The following is a 15,201-nucleotide window of genomic DNA, read 5'->3' as shown; positions in this document are numbered from 1 at the left end:
AAACTCGTAGTCTTGAGTGCAAATGGAGAAAAACTAACTTGGACGTTTTTTTAGAATTGCATGGAAAAACAGTATGTCCGGCTATAGACAGGCTCTGAAAACTGCCAGGGCCGAGCATATCCACAATCTCATAGAAAATAATCAAAACAATCCAAGGTTTTTATTTAGCACAGTGGCTAGATTAACAAATAACCAGACGCCACCCGATCTAAATATTCCCTCGTAGTTTAATAGTAATGACTTTATGAATTTCTTCACTGATAAAATAGATAACATCAGAAATGCAATAGCAAATGTAGATTCTACAGCGTATAATACTTCAGCTTCATTCATCGCACCAAAAGATAAACTGCAGTGCTTTACAGCTATAGGACAGGAAGAGCTAAATAAACTTATCACTGCATCTAAACCAGCAACATGCCTGTTAGATCCTGTACCCACTAAATTACTGAAAGAGTTGTTACCTGTAGCAGAAGAACTGCTTTTCAATATTACTAACTCGTCATTATCTTTAGGTCCCGTCCCAAAACCAGTCAAGCTTGCAGTTATTAAGCCTCTTATTAAGAAACCACAACTAGATCCTAGTGAACTGGCAAATTACAGACCCATCTCAAATCTTCCTTTTATGTCTAAAATTTTACTAAAAGTTGTGTCTGCTCAATTGTGCTCCTTCCTGCAAAAAATGATCTCTATGAAGAATTTCATAGAATTTCAAGGTAAGAGTGAATAATTAGGCCCCAACATAGCACAGAAACTATACAGGTATTCAAGGGCAGGCTTTAAGGTGGTTTAGATCCTACCTGTCCGATCACTACCACTTTGTTTATTTAAATGGGGAGTCATCTCAATTATCACCAGTAAAATATGGAGTGCCACAAGGATCTGCCCTAGGTCCTCTGCTATTTTCAATATACATGTTGCCCATTGGTAATATTATTAGAAAATACGGGATTAGTTTCCACTGTTATGCTGATGATACTCAACTATATATCTCAACGAGACCAGATGAAACTTCTAAATTATCTAAACTAACAGAGTGTTTTAAAAATGTAAAAGATTGGATGACCAATAATTTTCTCCTATTAAATTTGGATAAGACAGAGATATTACTTATTGGACCAAAAAACAGTACACAGAATCTCTTGGATTACAATTTGCAACTAGACGGATGTCCTGTTACTTCCTCTACAGTCAAAAATCTGGATGTTATATTAGACAGCAACTTGTCATTTGAAAATCATATTTCCCATGTTACAAAAACAGCATTCTTCCATCTTAGAAACATTGCCAAGCTACGAAACATGTTACCTGTTTCTGATCCAGAAAAGCTAGTTCATGCATTCATGACCTCTAGACTGGACTATCGTAATGCACTGTTAGGTGGTTGTCCTGCATCTTCAATAAAAAAGCTACAGGCAGTCCAAAATGCAGCGGCTAGAGTCCTTACTAGGTCAAGAAAATGTGATCAAATTACCCCAATTTTACAGTCTCTGCACTGGCTACCTATTAAGTTCCGTATCAGTTACAAAATATTATTACTTACCTACAAGGCCCTTAATGGTTTAGCTACTGCGTACCTAACTAGTCTTCTACCACGCTACAATCCATCACGTTCCCCAAGGTCGCAAAATTCTGGACTTTTGGTAGTACCTAGGATAGCAAAGTCCACTAAAGGAGGTAGAGCTTTTTCGCATTTGGCTCCCAAACTCTAGAATAGCCTTCCTGATAACGTTCGGGGTTCAGACACACTCGCTCTCTTTAAATCTAGTTTAAAGACACATCTCTTTGGCCAAGCATTCAAATAATGCATCTCATAATCTTGTACCGCAGTTATATCTGATCAAATGGGGGAAGTCGTGGCCTAATGGTTAGAGAGTCGGACTCGTAACCGGATTCAAGTCCGGATTTTCCGGGTTGGAGTCCCGTACCGGCAGGGATTGTAGGTGGGGGGAGTGAATGTACAGCGCTCTCTCCCACCTTCAATACCACGACCGAGGTGCCCTTGAGCAAGGCACCAAACCCCCAACTGCTCCCCGGGCTGCCCACTGCTCTGGGTGTGTGTTCACCAAGGTTATTTTCGTAAACGAAAACTAAGACGAAAACGATTGATGAAGAAGCAATTTCGTAAACTGAAATAAAATAAAAATGACAAAAATAAATAATCGTTTTAGTAATCATTACGTTCTCACCCCTTGGCGGAAAAATATATGAGCTGTGTGGCGGTTTAGGGAAATACCCATAAATGGTGCATCGTGCACGTGAGGTTATCTGACGGAAAGAGAGGCAAAGCAGTTTAAAGCAGAGTCCTGCACGGGTCCTGTTTGGTAAACGTGCACCAGCAGTACTTAACAGAACACTCGACCCGTTATCCAACAGCAGCACTAATTTAATTCTGTACCAGACCAGACCCGCCCCCCAAAAGCAATCAAACCAAAATTAGGCATTTTAAGTAGGTGCTTTGAAGAAAAACAGGAAACAGAAAAAATTTATTTAACAGAAAAAAAGACGAGAACGTGCATCCTTTCTAAAAACAATACTAAACTTTAGCATAGCATCTTGTGATCAGTCTGCCAGGCTTTCGGACAAATGTGCAGAGCCTAAATCACATCATAAACACGCTTAGAATTCTTAATAAATGAAAAGAGCATAAACTGAAATAAAATAAAAATGACAAAAATAAATAATCGTTTTAGTAATCATTACGTTCTCACCCCTTGGCGGAAAAATATATGAGCTGTGTGGCGGTTTAGGGAAATACCCATAAATGGTGCATCGTGCACGTGAGGTTATCTGACGGAAAGAGACGCAAAGCAGTTTAAAGCAGAGTCCTGCACGGGTCCTGTTTGGTAAACGTGCACCAGCAGTACTTAACAGAACACTCGACCCGTTATCCAACAGCAGCACTAATTTAATTCTGTACCAGACCAGACCCGCCCCCCAAAAGCAATCAAACCAAAATTAGGCATTTTAAGTAGGTGCTTTGAAGAAAAACAGGAAACAGAAAACTGAAAAAATTTATTTAACAGAAAAAAAGACGAGAACGTGCATCCTTTCTGAAAACAATACTAAACTTTAGCATAGCATCTTGTGATCAGTCTGCCAGGCTTTCGGACAAATGTGCAGAGCCTAAATCACATCATAAACACACTTAGAATTCTTAATAAATGAAAAGAGCATATTAAAATATGAGCCTTTACTGTTAAATGCAATTGCCGTTATTGAATTTCATTAGTCCCAGTTATGATTTATGCGCAGTTGTTCACGGAAAAGTGAGCAAAACACGACAGTTACAATATAATATGATTGTTAAAAAATAAAAAAAGATATCTAACCGTCATTACCAAATTAGGCTACATTTATTGTCATATTAAATATCTCAATACACATCATTAGATGACATTAAGAACAACTTGTAGATTTATTTAGTAAACAGGCTTGTCTGCTTCATTTTGGCGTATATTTATATACTTTTACTATTTAATCAATCTCAGCATGTGTTAATTTTGTGTCGCTAGACATTTGCATCACGAAGTCTAAATTATGCCTTGTTGCCTTTTATTCTTTCTTTGGCCTGCGCTCTGGAAGTGATGTTAATTATGCTAAACTTTAATTAAAACTGAAACTAAACTATATAAAAACTAAATAAAAATGTGTTCACAAAATAAAACTAAACTAAAACTAACAACAATATTAAGGAAACTAATAAAAACTAAAAACTAAATAGCAAATTTGAAAATGGTTGGAACAGCAGCTGCGCTAATTATGTCTATTTGTTTCTCTGTTTCTGTAACTAGGATTTACACAAGCTTCAGTCTGGATCCAGAACACCTGAGAAGAGATGATGCCAACCCCTCAAAGGGCCTCAGATGATGCCATCCTGAAACAATATACAGAACTACCAAATTTTGCTATACGTTTGATTGCATCAGATAATAATTGCTGTTAATAGTGTTCATCGTCTGTTTGATTATGTCTTTACTTGATTTTTCCGTACATTTCTGCCATATGTACATAAACTGACAGTCACCACTGATAAGCTACTACTAAATATTGTAGAAACTTAATTTTCTGTTAAGTTGCTTTGCAACGATTTGTATCATAAAAAGCGCTATAGAAATATATTTGAATTGAACATAGGAAACTTCATTTTTCAGACTGCTGATATGGGTTAATCACAATCCCTATTGCGCTCTCTGTCGCCTTGTTTCACAGCAAGTCAGATGGAGTAAAGTGCAGGCTGCTCGTCAGGAGCACCAGTTCCACGTCCCTCGCTGCACCGGGTACAGGTTTCAAAGACGTGCCACAGGAGTGCATTATCATGCATCTGGTGGCGGACACACCGTCAGCTCATTCCCAAAATTTCAGCATTTCCATCATGAAATCTTTTAAAATAATAAAGGCGATGAGATTCGTCTCATCACTGTAGCAGCCAAGTGGAAAATAACTTTGCATTTCAAATGGCTTTTCATAAAGGAGACAGGCGGCTTCTCTTTTGTCAGATTAGTGCGCTAGAACCTTCAGAATAGGAATGAAGGGAGTGTGTGAAAGCACATACTCACAATCAATGACAGTAAGTGGAGACAGAAAGAGCTCAAAATCAACGCACGTGTAACCTGCACCTATCGCTCGAGGGGCGAGCAATATTTGGCTACTAATTACCCAGTATTCCCCCTACTTATAACATACACAACAGTTCCTCCTGTTTGAGTAGGTACATAATAGTTCATAAGGTACAGCAGTCGTGATTATGATCTGAATCAGAGTGGGCTTACCATGAACATGGCTCTGAAGTTGCTGAGGTCAGTGAAGAGTTCCTCCACGGAGGTCTTCTTGGAGTCGATGGCGAAATACTCCAGCATGTTGAGGTAAAGGGTCATCATATTACTGTGCATGATCACCAGCTTCAGGTACTGATCTCTTGCCTGCATAGAGAACCTGTGAGGAATCATTGTCAAGGACTTCATTTTCTTCTGGATTTTTAAACTTTAGTCTAAGAAAAAATCATCCTAACTTAAAAGTAGATAAATACACCAGCAGTGGTTTATGCTATTGTTATTTAAATTTCAAGTTTATTAGTACAGTGCACTCTCATTTCAAAAAGGAAAACTGTTCATCTTTCAACAGGTCACCATTTGGTAATGATGCTGTGAAATGCCAGAGCTGGAAGTGTAAAAATTGTTTCTGCTCAGAATGAACCAAAATGAAAATTAATTTTAAATCTCTGATCACATGATTACATTCCCATAATGCAACACTAACTGCGGAGCTGTGCAACCAGCACATGCAAAAATGTTAGTGAAAAGTTTTAGTGAACCTTAGTTTAATAAAAATTTTTTAAATAAAATAGACACACATAAATAGCCCTACATAGAAAGTTAATTTTAATTATGATTCAACCTGCTGCACTTGCACAGATCCGAGTGCTGTATCGGTGACTGCTTTTTAGCCAATTAAAACTGTGTGTGTGTACAGGAGCCAATGCAAAACATGTAATTTATTGGGAAAGTATGTATACACACAGGCATTTTGTTCATCAACAAACATAATTATAGATGGTTAAAAACTACATCCAGTGAATATGCATTTAGATCTAATGGCAGTATGTATACTCTTAAAAATAAAGGTGCTTCACGATGCCACAGAAGAACCTTTTTGTCTAAATGGTTCCATAAAGAACCTTTAACATCTGAAGAACCTTTCTGTTTCACAAAAGGTTCTTTGTGGCGAAAGAAGGTTCTTCAGATTATAAAAAGGTAAGAAAGAGATGGTTCTTTAAAGAACCTTTGACTGAATGGTTCTTTGTGGAAGCAAAAATGGTTCTTCTATGGCATCGCTTGAAGAACCTTTTGAAGCACCTTTATTTTTAAGAATGTAGACTGCAAATCTCTGCAAAGGTCATGTTTTTATGGTGACCTTTATGGCCACACTTAACACCTATGAATTCATTCAGACCTTAGCAAGACTAGAAACTTTCTGAAGATAATGTGAGTAGTGCTTTGTGTAAAACTCATCACCACAATGATGACACGATTTCCTACTGGCTCAAGGTCCATCCATATGATTTACATTTACATGTAAGCATTTGACTTTATCCAAAGTAACTTACATTGCATTCAAGGAATGCATCAGTTAATGCATTCTTAAGAAATCAAAGCCATGGCCTTGGCTGGTTACTGCCATACTAGCGCTATACTGTTTGAGCTGCAGGAATAATATTCTGGTCTCTAAATGTTGTTCAGGTCCCTCAGTGCAAATCTATGAAATTATTTTTGCTCCGCCTGTACTATCTTCAGCTATGCAAAAACTGCTTAGCATGTCACACAATTTGAGGTATCATTCTCGTTTGTCGCACAAATTACGTAAAATGAGATGAACACCTAAATTTAAATGAACCCCTAACACAAAGTATAAGTAATATTAATAGCTGCAAATGACACTAATTAACATCCTACATGTGATCACTTACATATCAAATGCACACACTGTCATATGTTAACATGCAAGAGTGCACAGAAATATCACATACTTTGAACATAGGTGGTGTGAGAAAGAGGGATGGGCAATAATCTTTGATGAAGATCAAAGTTTCCCTCTTGGAATGGAAAGTAAAACCATCTACACATCAGCAGACAAAGAAAGAAACAAAGGCCAAAAGGAGAATATTTAAATACATAGATAAGCGCCCTTGGGTTTAGATTTTTTTTTACAGTATATAAACAAAAGGGCTCAGAAAAAAGCTTAAATATTCTGATTAGTTACTGCTGAATGAATTAAGTGTTTCACTAGAATGTACGGATATAAAAGCACAACTGACATACAACCCACAGATTCACTCTCAAGGGCAAATAAACTTTTCATTGCACACTCAGCCTTAGCTTCATTGAGCCAAATCAAATGTATATAACATATAATCATTGTCTATAACATTTCTCACACAAGCACGCACATACATGCACTGACACTGTGACTCTTTCACACATGCACACACTAGCATGAGAGAATCTGGGTCTAATATATGCTGTGAGGTCAGAAATGCCTATGCAAAGATGGCAAGCTTTACTCCAAATATCATAGCATTATTTTGATGATAATTGATATAATCGATTTTGATAATTTTTAATTAGTAATTAATCCATTTTAAAGCTGGTGCCTCACATCACACTTAAAAAAAAAAAATAAATAAATAAAAAATAAAAATCTTGTTAAAACTGGATCAACGTCCAAAAAAGGTTTTCTTTTATACTGGCATTAGCTTTAGAGTGTATGTGTGTGTGTCTGTGTTTATGAGGTGTGTGTGCACGAGCTGGCCGCGGGGTGAACTGTTCAGTAGGTTGTGCTCTCAGGTTGACTTGTGAACGGCACCACAACAGCCCCTGTGAAGCGCAGACACACCACACAGATCTGAAGTTAAGTGAAACAACAGATGACAATCTCTCCTGCTATCATTCTCCTGTCTTTCTTAAGTTAAATCCTACAAAATGCTTTAGGGTATTCTGCTCCCTCGCTATAAATAACACTGCATCTGATTTATCAAAGATGCCTTCATCTTCAACTCATACATTAGGACCTCAGTAGATCTCATCTGAATTTGCTTGAAGACTCACGAATCAATGAGCAGCTATCCACACAAAAAATTTAATTTTTATAAGGATTTTAAAAAAATTATTTTATTTTTAGGACATTATGGTTTTTACATGAGTTTTGTTTTAGCAATTTTTAATATCACCAAGGCTCCAACTGTTTTTTATTTTAATATATTTTAAAATTTATTCCTGTGATGGTAAAGCTGCATTTTCAGTCCTCTCATGATACTTCATAAACCATTCTAGTATCCTGATTGTCTTTTTATTGCCAGTGTATTTATATATATACAGTATATATATATATATATATTCATCTGAATTTGCTTGAAGACTCACGAATCAATGAGCAGCTATCCACACAAAAAATTTAATTTTTATAAGGATTTAAAAAAAATTATTTTATTTTTAGGACATTATGGTTTTTACATGAGTTTTGTTTTAGCAATTTTTAATATCACCAAGGCTCCAACTGTTTTTTATTTTAATATATTTTAAAATTTATTCCTGTGATGGTAAAGCTGCATTTTCAGTCCTCTCATGATACTTCATAAACCATTCTAGTATCCTGATTGTCTTTTTATTGCCAGTGTATATATATATATACAGTATATATATATATATATATATATATATATATATACAGTATATATATATATATATATATATATTCACTGTGTGATAATTACTGTCCTACAAGGCAACAGTTTTTGAAAGCTCACCTGAACATGATTTGCATTATCAGATATTCCTAGGCAAGGAAAAGTGACTATTAGCCACAAATCTGCTAACAAGTGGACATCGAGAAAATGGACAGAGCTTCTCTAACCCACACATCTCACTCCAGGACTCAGCACAACAGGTCTGCCACGACTTATTCACGATGAAGACATTATAAGGGAGGACAGACAGGCTGGCCAGCGATGTTTGTTCAGCATACACATGAAATCTCTGGGGTGTTCTTCTGGCTACATATGCACACAGATCTGTTTTGTGTGTCTCCTCTTCTGTCTTTTATACTGCCAGTTCATTCACGCCCTCCAAACACACCAACTTTGGCTCTCTGATTAGAAAAAGAATGGAGCACAGGGGACGTACTCAGCTAATGAAAGGACAGACAGTGTATGAGTGCGAGAGATAAGACTTCATTAACTTCAATACTGATCTGGTTGCTGGTGCTAAGAGCTCAGAGGACAGAAAAGGGCCGTGCCACTTGGAGCTGAACAGTGTTAACGCTGACAGAGGAAGGTGGACTCTGGATTTTTGTTCTAAATGACAGAGAGCTAAACTAAATAAAGAGAGAGAGGCTGATGGCTGACCCTTGAACACAAGCTCTGTGCAGAGGGATAGAAAAGCATAAATTTTCTCCGGTACACCTGAGCCTGTTAGACACTCTCATACTGTCCTCTCACACACAACACCTCTAAGACACATTATTAACAAACACACCATTACCTGAGACACACACATACACACTACATGGACAAGTGTTTAAGCTATTTGCATTATTTATAAATATATATATATATATATATATAAAAATAAAAAAAAGCACACGAAGCAAAACAAAACAACAAAAAATTCAATACCGGCCATTATGGTACTATAAGACCATATCATGCATCCCTAATATTTTCGTATATTACCACAAAGCGTACACATGCAACATAGACTTCCAGTGTGAGAGACCAATGCAAAAACCCTGTTTGTAATTGCCAACTGGAAACCTAGCGAGCTGCCCACCAAGACAGCATATTTTTGCCATCATCTGTTCGTGCAATTTTTTTTTTTTAAATCAATACCCAAAAATGCTGTCAAGCACGGTAGCCCATTAAGATTTGAGTCAATGCATTTATAAAACATCTTAGTAGGGACAAGGTACTAAGTGTTGCTATTAAAATTGGGGAAAAATAAAAAATAAAATACTACAGCAAAACAAAAAAAACAAAACGGCAATAGAAAAAGGACTGCATGAAATAAATAGAAAAAAAACAGAGAAGGGATGTAGGGTGGAGGACACTCCATTATGTGGCTGGTGAGTAAGATAATAACCTCCCCTGGTAGAGTCTAGCCAGAGCACCGTGAAGGGTAGAGCAGTTGGGTCAGACCCAGAACACAGGCATCTACTGCAGGCACTCGCTGGATCATGAGCACCACACTAAAATAATATAGTAAAAAAAAGCATCTGTTTATGCCCATGAAACAGCAAGAATAAACTCAGTAAGCCTGAGTCTAAGTCAAAAACAGGAATAATGAAGCTACCCAAGACTACCTGCTGCACCGAACTATACAAAATGCATGAGTGGAAAGGTTCATTGAGGATCATTTGAGTGTATGTTTTGTTCAGCATTTAGTTTGTGCCCCAGGTATCTCCTCTGGCAACACGTCTGGCTTTCAAACGTCTGCCATTTGCAGAGGAGACAGCATCCAGACCGCAGGGAACGGTTTCGAGTACAATGACAGACAGCAGGGAAAAGAACTAACAAGCAAGTACAGGAATGTACAACTCCATTATCAAACCGTCTTCAGTTTCACATGCAGCCCGGTGAAGTTCAATATAAATTATTAATTTGCACATGCCGACATAAACTCTGATTAGCGTTTGTGAATGAGCCTGAGTCTAAGTCAAAAACAGGAATAATGAAGCTACCCAAGACTACCTGCTGCACCGAACTATACAAAATGCATGAGTGGAAAGGTTCATTGAGGATCATTTGAGTGTATGTTTTGTTCAGCATTTAGTTTGTGCCCCAGGTATCTCCTCTGGCAACACGTCTGGCTTTCAAACGTCTGCCATTTGCAGAGGAGACAGCATCCAGACCGCAGGGAACGGTTTCGAGTACAATGACAGACAGCAGGGAAAAGAACTAACAAGCAAGTACAGGAATGTACAACTCCATTATCAAACCGTCTTCAGTTTCACATGCAGCCCGGTGAAGTTCAATATAAATTATTAATTTGCACATGCCAACATAAACTCTGATTAGCGTTTGTGAATGTGTGTGTGTGTGAGGCTGACAAGGGTGCTAGAAAACGTGTCACCACCATGTGCAGAAGAACTAACAACATAGACAACAGAACAACGAATAAAAGTGTTTAGACCAAAAATAAAGAAACAAAAAAATTATAATGTACAGTGCATGTGCATGCAAACGTGTGAAAGGATATTGCCATCTTGCTGTGGAACAGGTCCTGCTGGTCGTCTGTGGAGCTGAAAGTGTCCAGATCCTTCTCCAACTGTAGCAGGTGTTTCTCCATCTGTCTCAGGCTCTTCTCAAGGATTTCTGCTGATACTAGACACACATAGATACAGATTTAAAACAATGCACTGACACGCTTTGCTTACACCAGATCCAAAATCCATGTTTCCAGATGACAAGCATTCCTCAAAGACTAAGTTCTGTTGGACAGAGACACACTGGAAAGAAAAAAAAAAGAGATTTCAGAGCTATAACGGAAGTGAATATTTTCAACATAAATTTCAGTCTGTTCCTCACACAAAGTTGCCGTATAGCTTCAGAAGACTCTGCAGTTCTATGGACCCCTGTTACGATGCATTTTTCATCCTTTTTGTAGCTTGACAGCAAACAAGTCCTTTAAAAAAGTAGTAAGAGTTGAAGTCTACTCTCTCACAAGCAGTGTGAAGGCCTTTAGACTTCAACAGTCAAGATGTTTAATAATTTATAATCCTATGGTCTCAGTAGCATTAACCATTTTATTTCAAATCACTTTATTGCCATTTGATTGGGATTTTTGTTATGCAGCGGTTATGTTAATTGAATCTATAAAAAAACACAACACACAAACAAAAAATTAAAACATTTAAAAAAAGTTCCTGTACAACTAAACCAGGTCTGTGTCTTTCACTAGTTCCTCACACACGCTGGTAGTTTGATGAGGTAATTATGTGACTTTAATAAGAGGCTCAGGTTTGATTAAGCAGACGCTGTTTAGAGGGGACAATCCCATACCATGCACAGTGTTAGATAAAATTGATGGGACACATTGACTGAGCCTCGTGTGTTGAGATTTGGCTTAAATATCCTCAGCTAAGCAGAATATTATTTATTGCATTTTACTGAGGAATTGTGTAAATGTTAAACTACTTAAATGGTAATCTGCTTAGTTAAGTCTGACTTTTTTTTTCTTTTGGTCCTTAATGATTTCTAACGTACAATTTGAGGCTTATAACAACTGAATGTGCCTCATACTTTTCCTATACCTTGGCCTAAAGGGCTGAAAAGCACACATTTTGCATTCAGAACAACAAAGCTTCATCGGAAATTCGGAATGCATGTATACATAATCAGAAAGGACAAGTTGAATGCAAAAACCCCGCTTTAGCCACCATCATCTCTAGCTCCCTTTCATGGAGTCAATGTAGAGAGAGACAGAGAGACAGAGGTAAATGTCTCTATTTGGTTTCACTTGACTGTGCCAGGAGCAGCTGGCACTGCCGCTTTGAGTGTGACCCAAGAGTCCAGTGCCTACACACACAGACCTATTTGTCAATCTGAATATTTGTATGGTACATTTATTCAGGCACTAAGTAACTTCCGAGCATAACTCATTTGGCACCTTGTTATATTATATGCTCTTTTGTTGTGCAACCACACAGCAATACAGAAAAAATAGTTTTATTTGTCTTAGTATAGCTATTTGTAAAATCTGAGCTGTGTGTGGCCGCTAAATCTAGTCTACAGTTATACATAGATGCACTATGATACACTATTAAATGCACACTTATGCCAAACAACAAAACTACTTAAATCACTCATGCTCTTGAGATGCAACTGCAGAGTGAGCTAAGTGTGTGTGTTTGTTTGGTGTAAGGGGGTTGGGGAGTGTAAACCTACACTCGAAGCGCCCATTCAGAGGGATACTTGAGAGCCAGGAACATCAGAGGACATCACTCTCTCGTGAAAGAAGAATGTCATATACACCTAGGATGGCTTGAGGATGAGTAAATCATGGGGTAATTTTCATTTATGTGTGAACAATTCCTTTAATTATTTATTTTTTCCCCAGGATTCTTTTATGACATTACAAATGTCTTTACTCTCACTTTTAATTTGTCCTAAAAGTATTAATTTCCAGATATTCCAGAAAAAAATGCTGTCTAGCTCTTCTGGTGCCATTTCTTAAAAGTCACTTTGGAAGCCAAGTGTGTGCCAAAGGAAAAAAATATAAAAGAAAGCTTCAATAACAGTCAGCAGGTGTTCTTGAAAACACTAAAGAAACCCACATGCATGAACCCTCCATTAGCAGCCGCTGAAGGACATCATCCTAGACCTAACTATACCACAATGGGAGACAAAACCATAACTGTAAGGGAATGACATGAGCTAATTCTTAATGAAAGTATTTTCAACTCCACAAGAAAAAAAAACATGCACCTTCTAATTCAAGCTCTAAAGAAGAGAATAATGGAAGTAATATCTGTAAAACAGTCAGAGGCTGTTTCCTGAGGGAAGTGCAGGGACAGATATTCAGCGTGGTGGGGATATGTTACCCATAATGCCATTTCAGCTTTGATGAAGGGCACAAGAGCAGGCAGCACTAATGAAATAGGTAACGGGAGGGAAAAAGATGGACAGGGAGGAAAAAAGTGAAACTAATAAAAGCTGCAGAGACAGAGCCAGGAGGAGAAAGTGGACATGATAGAAAAACCTTCAAACATTCTTGGAACACAAAAAGAGATCTGAGCTGTTCATTTCCACACAGTGAAACCAAATTGTGATCATGACCAATCAAGCACCATGAAAGTAGGCCTTACAGCTTGTGTGCCTATCAATATATGCAAACGCAGATCAGATTTTCAGCAAATAATGCCTTGTGGTCCTTTTGTCACAAAGCTTATCATAAAACTTCATAAGACCTCTAAAATAAGTTGCATGGACCACTTCTACGGTTATTTTTGTCATGTTCAGAGCTGAATTTTAATTGCATAGAAAGGAGCAGAGCAAATAGTTTGCTAACGTCTTTCATCTGCAAAGGAAGAAAGAACACCATATGGGTTTGCAGCAACATGAGGGTGAGTAAATGACAAATTGAGCTAACAGTTCATAATAAAGCCAACATGAATCAAAAAATGTACCCCATTTAGGTCTTAATAAATGTCCCTGGTCTTACTGTGCATAATTCTTATTAGCACATTATTCTTAAAATTATTTATTTTTCATAATAGTTAATATAAAAATGTAATAATGTTCCCTGCCTCTGAAATTGTCATGTTCAGCTGATGCAATCAGCTCTAAACAGCCAGAAAACAACATTAACCAATAATATTACAGCCTAACAAGTCTAACAATCCAATAAAATCCCAACTAATAAGTCCTGCCCTCCATCATTATTTGTTTCATTTAGAAAAACACAGAAGTTTCATGTTCTATTTCAACAGTTTCTCTAAGGGTGCCAGACATATAGGCAGGGCATTTTTTAAATCACTTTGTCTAATAATCCAGTTTGATTATTTGTATTTGCTCTGCCAAAAACTCTCAGTCCTGCTTTACGGAAGCATTAGGTAATGCAGTGAGTTGGTCTAGTCTTATAATCACTAGACTTATAATTGTGAGCGCACAAACACACGCACACAGGCTGACATTATCTCTGTGCCCAGTGTTGCCAACAGAGCATGTGCAGCTAAATGAGACTGTGCAGAAGTCAACACAAACTCACACACAGAAACTGGTAGAGTTCACGTCCTGTACATTGTGAGAGTGACATTAAAGAACTGTTAAAGTATTCTGTAATGCTGGTAGCTATGGACTCAAAAGTTGTTGTTTTTCCCCCTCACTTTTCTGATGGTCAGCCAGGGGAGTTGAGAGTGCTAAATAACCAGAAAACCATCCTATTAGGAATGAAACGAAACAAAACGAAACAAAATAAAATGAAAAGAAACCTGTCCACTTTTAAATAGATACTGTTTCTGTGTGTAAATGTTCCAGTACCTCGACTGGCCTGGTTCACATGCTGTAGATCCTCCACAAACTTCAGTACTTCAGGGAATTTCTCCTCACAGATTTCTGCCAGGAAGTGAAGCAGAGTGGACTTCTGATCAGCCGATTTAGTGTCCTTCAGCTAGGAGCCAAAGAAAGATAGAGAGGTAGAGATAGAAGAAAAGGGGGAATTCAATTATTTTTTGTGATACCAACATTAAATCATAATAGAAACGAAAAAATGCATTAAAAAATGAATGCAATATTTGGATGTTCAGAACATTTCAGAAATAGAGAGAAATCGGAAAGAAAGAATCCTGAAGGAAGCCATCAGTGTCCGCCGCCTTCACATCTGACAAGTTAATTTGATAGTATACTGAAATTGCCGCCGGACTAGAAAAGCAAGACATTTTCATTGTCAGTTATGATTATCATTGTGGCACAAGTATACAGGCCTTTGTAAAAGGCAGTGCAAAAAGTGTTTGATTAGCGTGGATAGCGCAAACATTATTAAGCTCTTCTGGGTGGTGTAGCCTGACAATTTAAAATGCTTGATTACCTGGGGGGTTTGGGGGGGGGAGCTTGTGCAGTGATAGAGATTAAGTAAAAACGAAGTTCCAAATAGGCCCTTATGAAACGAGTGATGAAATTGGAGAAATCGACTTCCCATCTAGTCCATTTTA

General features: G+C 37.6%; 1 protein-coding gene across 1 annotated transcript in view; it reads right to left on the bottom strand.

Moving 5' to 3' along the window:
* Positions 1 to 15,201, bottom strand: part of LOC107556337 (protein diaphanous homolog 3-like) — a 215,796-nt gene that overhangs the window by 100,776 nt on the left and 99,819 nt on the right. The window contains exons 15-17 of the mRNA XM_016239434.1: positions 14,531 to 14,660; positions 10,749 to 10,873; positions 4,773 to 4,937 (exon numbers count right to left, since the gene is read on the bottom strand). Of these exons, the coding sequence (XP_016094920.1) occupies positions 4,773 to 4,937; positions 10,749 to 10,873; positions 14,531 to 14,660 (420 nt within the window). The remainder of the gene's footprint in view (positions 1 to 4,772; positions 4,938 to 10,748; positions 10,874 to 14,530; positions 14,661 to 15,201) is intronic.

Source organism: Sinocyclocheilus grahami, unplaced genomic scaffold (genome assembly GCF_001515645.1).
Source record: "Sinocyclocheilus grahami isolate Dianchi unplaced genomic scaffold, SAMN03320097.WGS_v1.1 scaffold20.1, whole genome shotgun sequence".
Taxonomy (NCBI): Eukaryota; Metazoa; Chordata; class Actinopteri; order Cypriniformes; family Cyprinidae; genus Sinocyclocheilus; species Sinocyclocheilus grahami.
This window is presented reverse-complemented; position numbering and strand designations above follow the sequence as displayed.